At 36.7% G+C, this 19,242-nt stretch overlaps 1 protein-coding gene across 2 annotated transcripts in view; it reads right to left on the bottom strand.

Annotated features, from left to right (window-relative positions):
* Positions 1 to 291: 291 nt before the first annotated feature.
* The window catches only part of LOC145681150 (protein THEM6-like), a 35,982-nt gene continuing 17,031 nt past the window's right edge, over positions 292 to 19,242 (bottom strand). The window contains exons 1-4 of one of the 2 annotated variants that reach the window (XM_081752594.1): positions 19,065 to 19,209; positions 15,529 to 15,743; positions 8,458 to 8,700; positions 292 to 1,655 (exon numbers count right to left, since the gene is read on the bottom strand). In XM_081752594.1, coding sequence (XP_081608720.1) covers positions 8,467 to 8,700; positions 15,529 to 15,743; positions 19,065 to 19,119 — 504 coding nt within the window. In that variant the 5' untranslated portion in view covers positions 19,120 to 19,209 and the 3' untranslated portion in view covers positions 292 to 1,655; positions 8,458 to 8,466. Of the gene's footprint in view, positions 1,656 to 8,457; positions 8,701 to 15,528; positions 15,744 to 19,064; positions 19,210 to 19,242 lie in introns of those variants that run through there. The other variant, XM_081752593.1, reaches the window with a different exon arrangement.

Genomic DNA, 19,242 nt, shown 5'->3' with positions numbered 1-19,242 from the left:
ATACTAGACCGACTAGCTGGAAGCTCTGTCCCCAGACTCCCGCGTTTCTTGGCCAACAGCTTCGCACCTCTTAAACCCACAATTCTATCGAATATTAAGTTTCTTTTCGTATTTCAACTATCTAAAAGATAAGATTTGTATCCCAAGAAAACGCCCATTTTAAATAACATCGGAATTTCTTCATCCACCCTTTAGACCCCTTAAAAACTAAACACATTCACTTTTGGCAATTTTTCTATAGGTTTGTTCCGGAACGCTACAATTATGCCAAAAATGTCATCATTCTAATCCTGCCGGAACTGCCCAAGTGGGGTGTAGAAGATGTCCCATATAAATAACATGGGAAAGATTTTTCAGTTCCCCATAAAACCACTCTACATTTGGAAATTTTTGTTTTTTAGAATTTACTTAGGTAACGCTGACGAAAACATACAAGCATACCGAATTTCAAGTTTTTATTCCAAGTACCTAAAATATGAGATAATAGGGCCAAAAAAGGTACATTTAAATAATATAAGGAATTTCTTCATCTCCCCCCCCCCCTCCTCTAGACCCCCTAAAAATTATTCACTTCTGGCAATTTTCCTGTAGGTTAGTTCCGAAAAGCTACAATCATGCCAAATTTGAACTTTCCACGTCAACCGGAAGTCAGGCGTTCCTAATAGTGCAGGTGTCGGTCGGAACTGTGCTCGAAGTGGTGATTTATGAGTTTTCGACTTAAGTAAATTGATCAGGGATCTGTAATGCTCGCAAATAAAGGTTTCAATTTCTGAGGTGAAAGAACTGCACTTTTTTTTTTTTTTTTTTCAGAAGAACCCTTGATTTTGACCTGACCATTAATTTTTATTAAACGTTTACAAATAAAGATAATTTAAGTTGTATACACACCATGCACTTTAATTATTAAAAAAACTTAAGCTCATCCTATAACCTTAAGTTAACAGAGTAAAGTTTATTTACAATTTTTAACTTCGGTTCGTTTTCACTTGAAAAAGAATATTTTATTCGAGTTACAAGATTTTTCAAAGTGAAAAATCTCTTCATCACTTCAAAAGTTTATCCGCGCACTAGAAAAAGACACCGAGAAAGGGAGTGAGAAAAGCCTTGAAATAGTATGTCTTATTGCAAGTTATAAAAGATGTTACGATAAGATGGATTTGTCTTTTTAAATCGAATTTAACAGCATTTACTTTCCACACACTTTGTATGCACGAAATCAAAAACAAAATATTGTATACAATAAAATAATTTAAAAGTTACTTTTTAACGTATCGTCAGAATATTGAAAAGTCATCTTCAGACTTTAAGCAGAGAATTAATAAGAGAACCCTGTCATGTTTGTTTAATAGGAAAAGAAAAGATTTTTTTCTTTAACCAATAGTTTTAACAGTACTTTTTCCTATACGAATATCTGATATAGTACTGCCTGATATAGAGCTGTCACTACCTTGTTCTCGTCAAAAGACATTACTTAGATTTGTAACTTCAAGCTGGAAATCCATCTAGGTCTATGTTGTTTCATCTATACGAAGACAATAGGTTTGTTTACCCGAAGTTGAATACCAGGCACAAACATACTTCACAAATAAAAATAAATAATAATAAAAAACTCGTATAGAAATATCTTCAATTCAGCGAACCAGCACCATTAATACCTGCCGAGAGAAGAAACAAAATCACGTAAAAGCCCATTCAATTATTTGATCTATACAGCTAAATTATACTTAAAAATACAGTATAAGTTTTATATATTCTTTTATTTAATCCACTTCCTGAATGTCTCAAGTTTACGTCACTTCAATGCGTCATATGGAGTTATAATTGAAAAAAAAAATTACGTCCCACGGTTATGCCAGCTAGGCTAAAGGGGACGGTGATAAGAAATGAATAAAATGATGAAGAAAGTGGGAGGAAACAGAAGAACCCCGAGAAAACCCACGCACACGGTGTTTGTCCACCACGAAGTTCACTTGGCGCGAGTTGAGATCGCACCAGAGGTGAACGCTCTACTACTGAGCCGCCGCGGTCCCTAAGAGTTATAATTGGATTTGAAATGATTCTTCTGCTATACATATGTTCTTATGAAACATCACGATTAGAGAGAACAAAACCAGTATTTGCATGAACTCGAACCATACTAGAAACTCCGATGTAGTTGGTAAGTGGACATCGGAGTAAAATCATCCTGCACAGTATACATTTTCCCGAACACACTATTTCATCTTAAAGGAATTTGAGTTACAGGACTATTCTACAGGGCTTGGCGAAGTTACACTAACACGTACCCAATCAGATGTAAGACAGATACAACGTTGCTCACCTAGATGGTGGATTGGACGTTGAAGCACTTCGTTATTTGTTGGTCTGAGGCTGAGAACTGATTAGAAAATAAGAATCATGGGAAGTAAACCAGAAGCAAGTTCATAGACCAAACATTTCTGGATACAAGAAAATTCGGCGAAGCAAACTGTTCAGTCACTTGGTTGTTGACAGAATGAGGTCAATAAATATTTTATGACACATGTAACATATCTCACATAAAGTCGACGATTTCTTTTCCTCTGAGTTTATTAGCTCTTTGAATTCATTGCTTTATTAAAACAATTACCGATATCCAAATGTCGCAGATCTGATTAAAAAAAAATGCATATATGGAACAAGGAAAAGTATTAAGCTAATAGTTATTTTAAGAGGAAAAAAAAAAAAAGGACATGGAACATGGACTCACCCAGACCATCTACTGCATATATGGTTTTAGGGGTACGAAAGCTCAGTGATGGGGCGCTGAATTATCATGCAGAGTCCTCGGTTTGATTTCAGGTCATGAATGTGTGGTAAACCCCATTATGTACGTACGTTTTTGCGGAGGTCTCTCGTTTCCTCCTATATTTTCATTCCACTAATTCTTTCATAGACATTCAATTTCATTCATGATCAGTTTTCCTTTAGCCTACAGTGCATAACCGTGGGATGTAATCATGGGCACCCGAAGAAAATTTTTTACAGGGGCTCATTTCCCTAGTTGCTATATTACGTTTCATATATTATATATATATATATATATATATATATATATATATATATATATATATATATATATATATATATATATATATATATATATATATATTGGTCTAGGAATTAATTCGTGCGGTTGGTACGCACACATTGAAGCTGTAGTACAAACACAAAATACATAAATACCTTAAGAAAAATATTGTCCATCGCTAGCCACCACTTTCGCCCATCTGTCAGGCAATGTACGGATTCCGTGGCGAAAGAAGTCCTCATCCTTGGAAGCGATCCAGTCAGAGACCCATGTTTCGATATATTCTGAAGAAGTAAACCGCTGTCCAATCAAATCGTTGTTCATGCAATCGAACAAGTAGTAGTCCGAAGGAGCAACGTCTTGTGAATACGGCGGGTGGGGGTAAAACTTCCCATTCGACATTTTCTAAATAGGTTTTGACCGGTTTTGCGACATGTGGGCGAGCGTTATCATGTTGAACAATAAGTTTATCATGTCTGTTCTCCCATTCTGGTCGTGTTCTGGCCATAGCTTGCTTCAAACGCATTAATTGTCGTCGATAACGTTCTCCATTCATAGTTTCACCCGGTTGCAGGAGCTCATAGTACAACACACCTTTCATATCCCACCATATGCACAGCATAACCTTTGCACAGTGAATATCTCGTTTTGGTTGTGATGGACCTGGTTCACCTGGTTTCACCCAGGCCTTTTTTCGTTTAGGGTTCTCGTAATGGATCCACTTCTCATCACCCGTAATAATTCGATGCAGAAACCCCTTTCTGCTCTGTCGTTGAAGCAGCAATTCGCAAATGGTTTTTCGTCTTTCAACGTCTCTGTCTTTCAATTCATGTGGAACCCAATGTGACATCTTTTGAATCATTCCCATGGCTTTCAAGCGTTTGGAGACTGTTGTTTGATCAACGCCTAATGCTGCTGCAAGTTGTTCCTGCGTTTGACACGAATCCTGCTCGAGCAATGCTGTCAATTCTTCGTCTTGAAATTTTTTTGGCTGTCCAGCTCGCTCTTGGTCTGCCAAGCCGAAATCACCACTTCTAAACCGTGCAAACCACTTCTGACACGTTCGCTCAGCTAGAGCATGGTCACCATACACTTCCACCAAAATACGATGACTTTCAGTCGCACTTTTCTGCATGTTAAAGTAATGCAGCAGGACACCCCGCATAAACACTTTATCAGGCACAAATTGCGCCATGTTCACTTAACTACAAACTGGTGTTGTTGACGCTTTAATCCACTGCCCTATACTACGAACGATACGCGATGACAGGGGTTTGCAACACATGTGTGGATACACGGAACTGTGGGACGCTCCGTTCGTTGCGCCATCTCTTGTCCACCCGCACGAATTAATTCCTAGACCAAATATATATATATATATAATATTAAGAAATTTAATACAGTTTCGTGGTTTGGGGAGGAGGAGGTCAAACATCTGCAGCAGGGGTGCTTCAGTTAGTTTCTTTAGGATGGGTCAACATTTGATTGAGAATGAAAATCTCCCGGTATTTCGCACCTTGCTTACATTTCTACAACTTACACCCTCAACTCATCAAATGTTCCCTACTGTATCTATTCCACATCGTTCCTCAACAACCAAATCAAGATCCTCTCGTCAGCACTCTCTAAACCCACTTTATCAGCAAACAATTCAGTCGTACTCCCAACTTTCTTTTTTAATACTCCCAACCTCCATTCCAACAGAAACTAATATATCTGAGTTATCGAAGATTCACACTCAAACTCTGGTAATCGTTCTCCTGAATTCTCATGATTGAATAAGTAAAATTTCCCTGCTCCACAACATCTTAAACACCATCATTTATAGTTAGGTTCAGGAAAAAAATCATAATCAACCTACCCCATTCCCATAGTCGTCCAACACTCTTTTTTTCACTTTTAAAGTACAGTATTAAGCTTACTTTCTTACTGAAAATACTTATTATACGTCAAACTTCCTGTATTTGGAATACTATAAAATACAAATGCAAACAATAATTATGCACACTAACGCTTTTAATATAAAGGTAACTAAGAAAGTTCTGTCGCTTTTTCATCCACTACCTTCGAACATCGATATGTCATCGAAGACGTACCTGGAAGATCAAAAATAGTTCCCTTGATCATTAACAACCTTCTGCCAATTATGGGAGACCATGGATTCCACCGCGCTAGAACTTGGTGGGCCGCGAAGCGAAGAAGGTATCAAGCGCATTTTGCACCTCTACTAGGGATTTGAACTGGTGTCCTCTAAGGTGATTATCCAAGGAATGAAACAGGTGATAATCGGACGGTGCAATGTCCGGGCAATGTGGCGGATGCAATAATGTTTCCCATCTAAGGCGCAGAATGATGTCCCGGATCATCCTAGCAACTTGCGGCTTAGCGTTGTCCTATAACAGGAGTACCCTTTGCGATTTAGAAGTGCTGGCTCCAAAGTTTTGAGTTTTTCTTGAACACGGCTCAACTGCTGACAGTACACAGTTGCATGATGCTCTGACCAGCTGGTAGCAGTTCCCAATGCACAATGCCGCGAGCAGTGCACCAGACACACAGGAAAACCTTCTTCTGGTGGAGATATTGGTTTCGGCTGTTTTGGGATTGGCTGTTCATTAGATGCTAACCAAGGGGCCGTGGAGCTTCGTACAAGACCCACTTCTCATCACATGTTAACACCCTTTCCAGAAATGGCTCCTTCCTCAGACGAGACAGTCCTCCTTCCTCAGGTATCTGCTCGCGTTGCTTTCTGGCCCGGAACCAAATCATGTGGAACACATTGACCCAATTTGTGGTGTTTCCCAAGTTGATGGAGGCGCTGTGAATGGTTTCTCCACTCACACTGAATTGTAGTCCCAGTTCCTCACATGTCTGGCCACTGTTCGCCTCAATTGCTGCCTGAAGATAATTTGTACGTGTGTTGGTTTTCCGTCACATTTGTACATATGTGCGTCTTTGAGTGTTTCGTCATCGTCCTTAAACTTGTTAAAACACCGCTGCACTGTCCGCATAGAAATGACACCCTCCCCAAGGGCCTGGCGTATCTTCCGCCCCGCTGCAGCGGCTTTTGACCCCAGTTTGAACTCGTATAGCATCACTGTTGCCACACTTGGTACAATTGTACCAAATTCAGCCCTTTTTGTCATTCGTCGGCCCGTTGGTACCACGCTGGCATTTTCAGCCCCTTTTGTGAAAAAGTTGGTACAATTCTACCCAGTTCAGTACCATTTAACAAATACTTGTCACATTTTCAAAAATGTCAGTAAGACTTTCCCTACATCTCTCTTTTGATGTCTTTCAGGGAAGCTTCTAGGACTCTGGACCGGTTTTACATTTTTTACAAATGTCAGTTTACTTACCTTATATTCTTCTTACAGTCTATTATCCTTCTTTGGTCTTGAAATAAGCGAGAATAAGGTGCAATAATAGTGGTCGGCATGAAAATCCTCCCACGAGGGTGAAAGGGTGTACCGGATAGATTTCGAGAAGCTGATTACGAATATCTCATCGAGAAAGTTCCAGCACGTAAGTTTTTTCTTTTTGGCGGGGTGCTGCTTCCATAATTGACAGAAAAATCGTATTTCTCGTATTTAATATGTGTTTTCCGTGTTTGGAGTGCATAATTCTGAATTTTTACGAGGGTGAAAGGGTGTACCGGATAATTTCGAGAAGCTGATTACGAATATGTCATCGAGAAAGTTCTAGCACGTAAGTTTTTTTTCTTTTTGGCGGGGTGCTGCTTCCATAATTAACAGAAAAATCGTATTTTTCGTATTTAATATGTGTTTTCCGGGTTTGGAGTGCATAATTCTGAGACACCCTGTAGTAATTACAAGAGGAGTAGGAAAACCAAGTGACACGTAAGTGTTTAACTCTTTATGCAATTTTATCTCCATAATTTATATTGATATTTAAATTATAACGTGTAAATTATTATGGGTAAAGAACAGCATCTTTGGGCGGATGTTGAAACCCCCCTCCTCCCTGAAAACTGTATGTCCTGGAGAAAAACGGGTTATGGATTCAAACTCACGAGCTCGAAACCTATAGGAATCACCTATTTTCGATCGTGGGAGCGAAAAAAAGTTTCATTTTGCCAACCAGTGTAATTTATATTTTAATATTTTATTATAACGTACTGTTTACACACAAGCTCGGAGATGATTGATTTGTTTCTAGTTTCATATTTTTTATCGGTCACTTTGAAATAGAGGAGCGTTTGGTTTCGTTACAATACATACCGAAGATGATAACTGTTTTCCCTTTTAATTTGCGGCCTCTGTTATACTTCCTACGTGCGAGAAAAGTTTCATCTACTTCCAAGGTTGTACGGGTTCCTCCTATTTAGATGTTTTTAAAAAATAATTTTTAAAAAGAGCACTTTTTTTCATTTGCTCTCTTGGAAGAGAGGGGTGGGAGTGTTCTAGAACTTAACCTCTTTAGTTTCGTGTTATAGGGTCAGGGGCGGATCCAGGGGGGATCGGGGCGATCGTCCCCCCCAGAAGAGAAAATTTTATTTTATATATAAAAATAAAACCCATCCCAAAGTTTGGAGCCCTTAAAAGTAGCAGTATGACAACCCACCGTCCCCCCCCCCCCCAGAAGTCGGTCCTGGATGCGCCCCTGTATAGGGTCACTGGTATAAAATAATGAATTCAGCCCTATTTGTTTCAATTTGGTACTATTTTTCAGCCCATTCCAGAGATAGGACTGTGGCAACACTGTATAGCATACATACCCTTATGACGCTCTGTGGAGGTCTCAGTTCACTTTGTCCGTACACAAGTTCACGGTGTAACTGAACTGAACAACCAGGTAGTATGTTGGATATACTCATACCAACAACTGACTTTCACCTTATCTCCATTCGCATTCAACTCACGCTGTTAGGGCTAATGGTACACTGATCTCCACAAAAAGCGACACAACTTTCTTGGTTACCTTTATTGCATTCTGAATACACTTATGAACATAAATTAGCACATCATAATTTCGCATGCATCTCTGATTATCTACAATCTACAAACCTAACTTATTTTTATCTGTAGCATTTTCTAATTTATTTTCTTTCAAAGCTTAAAGTTTTTTCACCTTTCAGCACTCCTCAAACCTTCTTCGAAAAATGTCTAAAGACTTTTTTTTTTTCAGTCTTCCTGACATTATCATTATCATAAATCTGTCTTGATTCTTTGAAGTGTTATTTATATTTTCTGTGAGCAGCTTAAAAAAATAAAACTTTTTGATATATCTGCCTTTGAAGACAAGTGTAAACTGTCGGACTACCTTATATGAAGCCGAATAGCCCTTCCCAATCGATCCTTTTTTTTCTTTTTTTTCATATAGTCTTTACCTCATTGCCCTTATGACAATTCGAATATAACCAATTACTAAAATATGCAAAAGGAACTTACTTCACTAAATTAATCAGCCTTCTTGCGAAGTTTAACACTTGATATTTCATTACTTTCAATCCACTTTTGTAGCTCCTCTGGAACTTCTGGTTTCTTTACATCCGCTACTAGTGTTTCCATTAACTCGTTCCCATTTAAATTAATAAGGTTCTGTCTGCTAAGAATAATGGCACGAATAAAGTCATCCCTCAATGTAATAAATTTCTGTTCCAAATATATAGCCTTTTCGTCCCAGTAAATAAGCTGAAAAGTAAACAAATATACGGTTATTTAAATTACTGCACTTAGTATTGTAATACGTACAGGAGGAGGATAGAAGTACTGTACTACGTACAGGAGGAGGATAGAAGTACTGTACTACGTACAGGAGGATAGAAGTACCATACTACGTACAGGAGGTGGATAGAAGTACTATAATACGTACAGGAAGTGGACAGAAGTATTGTAATACGTACAGGAGGTGAATAGAAGTACTGTAATACGTACAGGAGGTGAATAGAAGTACTGTAATACGTACAGAAGAATAGAAGCACTGTAATACGTACAGAAGAAGAATAGAAGTACTGGAATACGTACAGGAGGAGGATAGAAGTACTGTAATACATACAGGAGGATAGAAGTACTATACTACCTACAGGTGGATAGAAGTACTATAATACGTACAGGAAGTGGATAGAAGTATTGTAATACCTACAGGAGGTGAATAGAAGTACTGTAATACGTACAGAAGAAGAAAAGTACTGTAATACATACAGAAGAATAAAAGTACTGGAATACGTACAGGAGGAGGATAGAAGTACTGTAATACGTACAGGAGGAGGATAGAAGTACTGTAATACGTACAGGTGGATAGAAGTACTGTATTACGTACAGGAGGAGGACAGAAGTACTGTAATTGGTACAGGAGGAAGGTAGAAGTACTGGAATACGTACAGAACGAGGGTAGAAGTACTGTAATACGTGCAGGAGGAAGGCAGAATAACACGAAACAATATACCGCTGCACAATGGTTCCAATTCCCATAAACGAGAAAGGTTTTACTATTTATTCGAACATGTTGGTACCCATATTCTTCGCCTTCAACACTAAAACTGATTCACTGCTAAAGTACAACCTTTACTTTTAATAGATTCCTATACTGACATGTACAAATTTCTTTATTTCCATGATTTACTGCGATTTTCTTCAACAAGGAATCCTTTCCAGTGTACTAAAGGTCCAAAATATGTTAATTTTATACCGTAATATTCCACACGAAGTATTGTCGAAAATTCAAATTTTTCAGTATATTTTTATTTCGATGTTTAGATTTTTTATTTAATTTCGATCTCTATTGATACGGATCGTGTTCCATATTGCCTTAATTAAAATACGAAAATAATAAGCAAATAACATTAAGAACATAAGAATAACAAGCACAATAAACAAGCTAGTAATATGAAGCGGAACATCTTATGTTGATTCGAGTATAGCTACGAATACTGTCCATCTGTAAATATTGTAGAGGATATATTATGGAAACTATGGTGAAGTTTTTCCATTTTTCTTTTTCACGCAGGTTATAAGTTCAAAGCTACCGATTACCACTGTCTTGAAAAGATAAGTATGATACATTAAAAACTAAAGATGATCACAAATGTTTGGAAGATAGCCAGATCACATTTTTTAACTATTAGCCTTGGTAACAGTGATGTCAACCGGCTCGGCTCGCGTAAGCCATCGGCTCGAGCCGGCTCGGTTCGGCCCAAATGAGCCGTGGGCTCGAGCCGGCTCGGTTTGGTGAGCTGTTGGCTCGGCTCACTTCTTGGCTCGGTTCGGTGGTGACTGAGCCGTGAGCCGAGCCGTTGACAACACTACTTGGTAACAAGACGAAAACCCCTGAAATTGCGAACAGAAAAGCCAGCATCGAGCTTTCGAGCAGAAAATCTTCTGATTATGGAGCGATAGCATTAGGTATATGCAAGTTCGCACGAAAATAATTATCAAGCAAGTTGTAAAACGAAGTTTTGATCAATGTAACATTTTGCGATTTAAAAAAGTACAAAGAATCGGATTTTATAAGACTACATACAAATACATTGTGAGAACGATACGATCAAACAGTGTGAAGTAGAGGTATTTATTAGTTGCAAATATGATGCCACAAGACTTACCTTCTACTCCATGGTATTTTAGACACTTACAGAACGCTTCATTCTCCAAATTTTATTTTTACGTTTTAATTAAGGTACAGACTGTCCTATTAACTTTCTCGTTTTCACTATTTTATGAATCAAGTTATATACTTTTCTGTAGAATTTTAATAAAATGAAGAGCCTATCCCACTCGTCATAATTTTTTTTATGCAATACATAAAAAAAAAAAAAAAAAAAAAAAAAACTGATGCAGAGTTGATATTTATTATCTGAGGTTGAAACTACTTTGATGTGGGATGTATAGTGTCTGGTTGTCAGAGGCAACAGAATAGGTTCCGAAATCATACCAGGAATATAATCATCTGATTAGCATTTCTAGGACACTTAACAGACGAGTGTTAGTTAATGTTTACAAAGGGTACAACATTGTATCAGTGTTAAACTACGGCCATTCTCCAGCATTTGATCAGAACAACTAGGAACTCTTGTATCCTGGAGTAAACCCATTTACACGCATTATCAAGGATCAATTCTTCATATACATGTTTTCATTTTCCCCCCACATGATTAACACTCCAGTAACGGAGCTTTCATTGCATATAGAAGTATTTAAGAACACAACACCCTTGGATAAAGGGTTGGTTGATTTGAAGTTTAGCGTTCCTTTCAGCACAGAAGTTATACAGGACGTGAGCCTATAGTTTGACGTGGGATCCAACCTACATAAGCTCCTATCGGGAATCGACCTCGGGTCTCCCATGTCGAAGACGCTTACGCTAACAATATAGCTACGAGGGAATCCTTGAATAAGATCTGGTGGGTTTGTTCATTTCTTCTCCCAATGTGATTTTGAACTCTCCATTATAGGTGCTGAGAATCTATCGCAGGAAAATCATATAGACGCTTTAAAAAGGTTAAAATTATTCACCATCAATAGCAAGATGTTTAAATTCTAGATTAAGCCGCTACAAACTTTCTATGAGAAATACATATAAAATAGGAGCTGAAAAACTTCCTGAATGGCCCTCATTTTTTCACTTCAGATACAGAAAAGTATCTTTGTTTTTCCTTGTAGACGCTTTGAATCCACCCAAATTTTGCATTCACGGCGCTGAGAATTACTACCAGAAATATAGGCGCTAAGAATATACATGAACTGTACGCACCTAACTAAACCCGTGAAAAATGGAATTTTTGTTTTGAAAAAAAAAAAAAAAAAAAAATGGCGGCGATTAGTGCTTTTCGCTTACCAACCACTGAAGTATTGGCAAATTGATTAAGGGGGTAGAATAAAGAGGCAGAAGAGTTTAATACATGTTTTTCCGGAATTGTGTTCTGCAACAAGTCATGTCACCAAATACATCTGTCAACTTTCGTTGTACACAATCCCTTTGCAATAACACGTTGAAATTTTGAGACATATTACACTATGATCTACTTATGCAGTGTATAAAATTTGGCTTGGATATCACTTGTCCCTTTTGTTATACCACAATTTGAAAATCCACTTTTTTTCCGTTGATTTTTCAATATTTTGTATTTTCTTGCGTATGTAACATAGTACCGGTATGTATGAAAGATGTAGACTAGGGTGGGGCGAAAAAATAAAATTTTCGAGTGTCGAATTCTAATAGGGTTCAAAAGTTGCATATCTGCATGTTAATTAATTGAAAAATAACGAAAAAATTCACACTTTGGATCTTCAGTTCGTGCAGACGACCTAAATTAAAGAAAAAAAAAAAAAAAACATCAAAATTGACCTTTTTGCGAAAAAATCAGATTTTTGAGTGTAGAATTCTAATAAGGCTCGAAAGTTGCCCATTTGTGTGCTAATCAATGGAAAAATAACTGAAATTATCACACTGGATCTTCAGTTCGCGCAAACGGCCTAAAGTTTATTAAAAAAAAAAAAAGAAAATTACGCAAGGAATATACAGATTACTTTTTTTTTTAATTTCTATAGTGTCTCTAAGTACTTTATTTGAGTTGTGTAAGGTCATGTTTGTTAATAATTCATTAATGTAAGTGATTTTACACATTTTCATAATGATTTTGTCTCCGCCCATTTCTCAATTTTTTTTTTTTCTTCCTCGAAATGACCCAGAACTCACCATGCGAAGGTGGCTGCAAATCGAGTTCCACCCACACTCTACCCAACATCCTATTAATTAAGGTGTGCAAAATTATGCTGATTTAGTCAAGGACGTTGTCTTAAATTCTGATATTTTTATATCAAATTTTGGCATTGTGAATCTTGAGAGCAAAGTTGCTCTAATGTAACGATCTCTGTTTTCTTGTCCGCACACTTTTCTTGCAGACTCTGTAACAAGTTTGACACAACTTTCAACTTCCTGAGTATGGCATGGAAAATTTAAGAAGTTAAACTCGTGAGCAGATTTTTCATGCATAAGTGATAAGATAGTTTCTGTTGTTAAGCTTTCGAGCACTGGACAGGGCGACAGCTTACAGTTTCTCCAATCTATCAGCTCACTGTAGTCCGTGGCATCGAAATTTATTGAATGTGTCATAAAAGTTCTAACAGATTCAGCCTTCAGATCTTGATTTCTTGCCTCTAGCACTCTTCTGTAACCCAACTCTCGTACGTATTCTCTCTCATCCACTGTCAGGCTACAATATGTTCTCTGGATGACAGAAGGATGCGTTTCTCTCAATCATAGGATCGATGATTCTTTTAATGTTGTTTGGCAAATGACTAATTGTTTGAACTACCTTCAAAATATGTTTAGGTCCATATTTCACTGACTGATATCTATGTCTATGTCGAACCAGACAGGAGCATATGTCTTTATAATGTAGTTTACTAGCACTTTGAGTTCGTTTGTAGGATTTGTTTGAGAAATGCACAACCGTACGACTCGGTTTGCATATGTTAGTCATCGAAAGTAACTGAAAGGTACAAGATCTCTTTAGCCACATCTGGAGCACACTGTCCTGTCTGAATGGCTCTGTTCCAACTTTTATAGCGCCTTCAGTAAAGTTTGATGCCACGGACTACAGTGAGCTGATAGATTGGATTAATTGTAAGCTGTCGCCTCCTCCAGTGCTCGAAAGCTTAACAACAGAAACTATCTTATCACTTATGCATGAAAAATCTGCTCGTGAGTTTGACTTCTTAAATTTTTCATGTCATACTCAGGAAGTTAAAGTTGTGTCAAACTTGTTACAGAATCTGCAAGAAAAGTGTGCGGACAAGAAAACAGAGACTGCTACATTAAAGCAACTTGGCTCTCAATACTCACAATGCCAAAATTTGATAAAAAGAATCTGAATTTAAGACAACGTCCTTAACTAAATCAACATAATTTATCATATCTTAATTGATAGGATGGTTAAGTTAGGGTGCGGGTGGAACTCGAATTGCAGCCACCTCCTCGTAGTGAGTTTTGGGCCATTTCGAGAAAAAAAGTTGAGAAATGAGTAAAGAGCTGCAAAATCATTATGAAAATAAACTATATAAGATCACTCACATTAACGAATTATTAACAAACATGACCTCATACAACTAAAATAAAGTACTTAGACGCTATAGAAATGAAAAAAAGTAATCTGTATATTTCTTGCGTAAAGGTAAATTTTCGTGTTTTTTATCATTTTTTTTTTCAAACTTTAGGCCGTTTGCGCGAACTGAAGATCCAAATTATTTTCGTTATTTTTCCATTGATTAACACGCAAATACAAACTTTTGAGCCCTATTAGAATTCGATACTCGAAAACCTGATATTTTCGTTCCACCCTAATGTAGACATGATGTGTGTGTGTTTAGCCCACATCAGGTTTACTAGAAAAACCATTATCCCCTTCCTGAGTGAATTATATTTGGCATGGCGGGCACCTACAACAGGTATCTTTTAAGGTAACACTTACATTTTTTGTCACCACATTTTGATATCTTTTATTTTTCCCCAGAAACATGTTGTTGGTGTTCTGATACATTGAGTGTGTTCCCTAAGTGGATGTTTCAAGGTAGTAAAAATTTCACTGGACTGTGAGGAATAGTTCGAAGTTATTAAGCCGTGAAGTTGACTCTGAAGATTGACCTCCAAATTCGGGTCGCGCCATCTTCTTTCGCACGCTATAATTCTGGAACTAATACTCAGGGGAACCTAATATTTTGTACATGGGCGTTACAGACATGGTAAATTTGAGCCAAATTTGAGACTATGAGCTGGAAACTTTTCTCATACTGGTTAAATTGACGTGAAATGATCCAACTAGAACAAACAATTTTAAGTGAAACAAACTATTGTACTCTTTATAAGGATCTAACTTGTATATGTAATAACACATGTACACTCATGTCCAAAATGATTGTCGCATATGTATAACTGTCTTCTTGTAAGAATATAATTTGATAATAATTATGCAGGGTACTTTTAATACTGGTAATATGTGTATAATCGGGAAATACACATTTGTGGTAAATTTCATAGAAAAATAATTATAAATACGAGAATTAGAATGAGTAAAAGAAAATGTTGCTAAATGGACAAAAAAGTTTAATTTTCTTATTTACTGCTCTATTGACATGAAATTTGCCACATATATGTCCTTGCCAATTATACACATACTAACATTATAAGAAATATCGGGCAAATTCATTATCAAATTATGTTCTTATAACAAAATATTTATAGACATGCGACAATAATTTTAGACATGAATGTACATTACTTGAACAATACACATTCTGAAACTAACCTACCGTATTCATTTCAAATCCTAATATTTCGAATACTCGTTTCCAGTACCAATTGTCTAAGGAAGACACTTGGTTTGTCTCTTACCGTTTTCATTAATGTGTGTTTCATTAATATGCATCGATGCGCTAAATTATACATTTCAACAATCATTCAAGTTAAATATTTAAATTTTCAGTAAATTAAATTAGTTTTAAACTTAAAAGATCATGTCTTACCTTGGTGGTTATTTTGTAAGGTGCAAATATTGAAATAGCTCTTCGATATCGCACGTTAGAGGCACCTTGCATAGAGTTTCCTTTAAGTTTACGCATTTCCTCGTACAAACCAGAGCGAATGTAAAAATCAAATCTTGCGAAATCCAATTCCCTGACGTATCGTGCATTATTCATGTGGGATAAAAATAGATCAATGTCATTAGTTGTACAAAATCCTGTAAAAAAAAAACTGCATAAGTTATTCATTCAACCATATTCAAGAAATATTTTATTCGTTCAAAAAACAACTCACTAACATCTTTATGCGTCTATAATGAAGTTCATGGCTGGAATAATTTCAATATACTGTGTGCTGCTTTCGTCAGTCAATTTAAAAATGGAGAAACTTTTAAAATTCACATGAAATTCAATTTAATATACTCCTAAATATACAGTATATGTATATATTGCAAAATTTCTTGGTAGATAGAGCTAGGTAATAAAATAAGGTTAGGAATTGACTCCTACTGGCGGTTTATTTTATAAAAATTTACTATATAACAGTATTTATAGAAAATATTCTAGAAGTGTTCTTTTTATAATTTATTAGGTTGAAATTAAATAGTTTTTGACTGTGTGGCTGAGGACAGGATTTTCACAGAGTCCTGAAGCAGGCTAAGCAAGAGTGGCGAACGAAACCTCAATGCTCCAAAGCAAGCAGTGAGGGGGTTAGGAGTTAAAAAGAGTCCAAAGCAGGCTAAGCAACTGTGATAGGATTCTTAACAGGGCCCCAAAGCAGACTAAACCAGGAGGAAAGGAATAGCTAAGAGTTTTGAAGCAGACTAGAGGCTTTGGTGTTAGGTTTTCCTAATGCTTTGAAGCAAGCACTAGGAGGGACGCCAAAGAACTGGTACTGGCCCGCTGGTTGCTGTCAAATTTATAGGCTTCTAGGGTGGCAGTGGAGCTGCTGCTGTTTTGTTGTTATGTGCTTTGTTAGGAGGCGCCAGTGGTCCGTCGTTTGTTGCTCGTAGTACTCCCACGTGGTATATAGTAAATCTATGTGGTAATGTTTACAAACAAGAGCACATGGCATTGTTTGTATACATAAACATGCGATATATTACAATATACACACACACCACAGTCATTGCATTAATTTTGTGATCTACTTTTCATATACATCTTGCTAAAAGTACTCTTAAACACATAAATAAATCTTTTTAAAACGTCGTAGTTATTTAATAAAATCTCTACCATTAAAAGGTCGGCTAGCTTGTGTCTATATAAAAATTAAGCCTTCAATGTTACTAAAAACTATACCTAGAAATGCTCCTTCAAGAAGCCTGAGCCTGAAGCGAAAAATTGAGTTAACTACTGGGATTGATTACGTTGAGGATCATATTTCTGAGTGAAGTTGTTTGTATAACAACATCTCAGTTCTGATCGAGATTGCTCTGTTCCGGAATGAATGTACGACTTTTAGTCCTAATATAATAGAATTCAAAAACACTTCTATCGATACGTTGTTATAATGTTTCCTTAGCGTTATGTTCAGAAGTAAATAGGTTGTTGATACGTTAAAAACGATAAATCCTGCTCCTTCGTATGCCAATTATGTTCTTTCATCCTTATACCTATTAATCATAAAAGCATGTGAATCACTGGAATTGACAACTTGATAAGGTGCCAGTGTGTACCAAGTTGTTAACAAAATAACTTTTGCAGCATTTGCCATAATTGTAAGTTTTACTTTGTATATAATTAAATACAAACTTATTGTTTGCTGAGCTATAAGATTGTACATTACTCCTGTAGCTCATAGTTTCTGATGAAGCCAAACAGTTAGCTGACGAAACTGTCATAAATATTGAATTTTTAATGAAAATATATTCTTTTGCTCAGCAAACAATAAGTTTGTATTTAACTTTTGTAGATTGTGAAGTGATCTTTTTAAATGTTTGTGGTCAATTTGCATCCAACCTGAGAAGTTTTGAATATACAAAAAAAAAAAAAAAAAAAAAAAAAAAAAAAAAAAAAAAAAAAAAAAAAAAAAAAAAACTGCTCAAAAGAAAATGTGTGTTAGCGGAACAATCTTCAGTAACTACTATTTTTTTAAAAAAAAAGTACCAAAAGAGAGAATGTCTCCTACTTACTGAAGTAAGAAAAAGATACCAAGAAAGAAAGAAAAAGTAAAACAAAGGGACGACGTTTACATTGACAGGTGAAAGCTCCCTGCAGTGACTCTCGTATATTTATTGCTGATGCTATACGAATCTCGATACCTATATCTTTAAATAAAAATAAAAGGAAACATTTCTGTTTAACGTCCCACGTTATGCCCTTTAGGCTGACGAAAACGGATGATTAAGGCAAGTTAATGATGATGGAATAATTGGTGGAACAAGAACGTGGAAGGATACGGGAGTACTGCGAGAAAATCCACGGACACTATGTTGTACACCACAAACTTACTTGTCTGGAAATTGAACCAGGCATCTCACGTGCCACAGGTAAGCACTGAGTCACCATGCCCCCTACATCTTTTTAAATATGCATGTGTCAAGAATGTTATATATTAGCGGCAGCATTACAAATTCGGAACTCACGTCCTCAAATGTTTCCAACGCAGAATATTAAATAACAACCACTAACCTTTTCTGCGCCCTGGAAATCTATCAATTCGTGTTAATTTCTGACATCTGCCTTAAAATCTTGATCTACCTGGGAAGGGTAGGGAGAATTAAGATAACGGAATGAAACGTTCTAGATGTCATTCGATAAAGTTCTTTACGGTTTACCCGGAACTACTATAAATTTCACTAGGATTCTACTGCTAAGTTATATCGAATCTACTAATTTGCCTTGAGCAGCGCTAACTACTGGACAATATGTCGCCGATACACTGATTGAGATTCCATCATGGCGGACTGGATTTCAAAAACAATATTTCGGAAGCTATCGTTTCAGTACAACGAATAACTAACACCATGACGGTTATGTGGATTTGATTCCCGACTCCGTAGTTTTCTTATCTCAACTGAAGCTGGTTCCAAGATAGAATTATCTGAAACACTGTAACAAATGTACAGAAGTTCGCATGACTAATGTAACCTATGGTGGTGACTAGCGATGACGTTGCATACACCGAATAAACGCATTATCGAAATGAAATTTCAGTTTAACGTCCCGCTGTTATGCCTTTTAGGCTAAAGACGGACGGTTAATGAAAGTAAACAGTTGTACAGGTAAATTTTTAGTGCTCTTCCATAGGGAGTTATTATCGTAATAATATGGTTTATAATATACAGTATATATAAAATAAAATATGCTATGTTTACTTCTTATCAAATAACAAGCAAATATATTAATTTCAAAACACTTTAAAATGCTAAAATATTGCTTTATAGAACGAAACCTATTGTTTATCGAAACGCACCATACACGACACAAATTTTATTGCATACGCAATATAACCATATGCTCTTTTTCTTACCTTTTCCCTTCCTTACACAATCACTGACATTAAATTTACACATCTATAAGACATGTCGACGTACCTGTGTGTATTAGAAGGAACGCACGAAAATTACTTGGGCGAAACGCGTAGTTCATTCCATACTCATGGCGCTGGCTCACGCAACTGAGAAGGTGTGGTTGCACAAATACCAAACCTTGCCCAACTTCCACTTAAAAAGATGTCCCCAGTAATGCGCTGTACTCTGCCAAGCAAACACT

Source organism: Thermobia domestica, chromosome 3, assembly GCF_964235325.1.
Source record: "Thermobia domestica chromosome 3, izTheDome1.hap1.1, whole genome shotgun sequence".
NCBI classification, from domain to species: domain Eukaryota; kingdom Metazoa; phylum Arthropoda; class Insecta; order Zygentoma; family Lepismatidae; genus Thermobia; species Thermobia domestica.
Note: the sequence above shows the minus strand (reverse complement) of the source record. Positions and strands in the feature narration are given on the sequence as shown.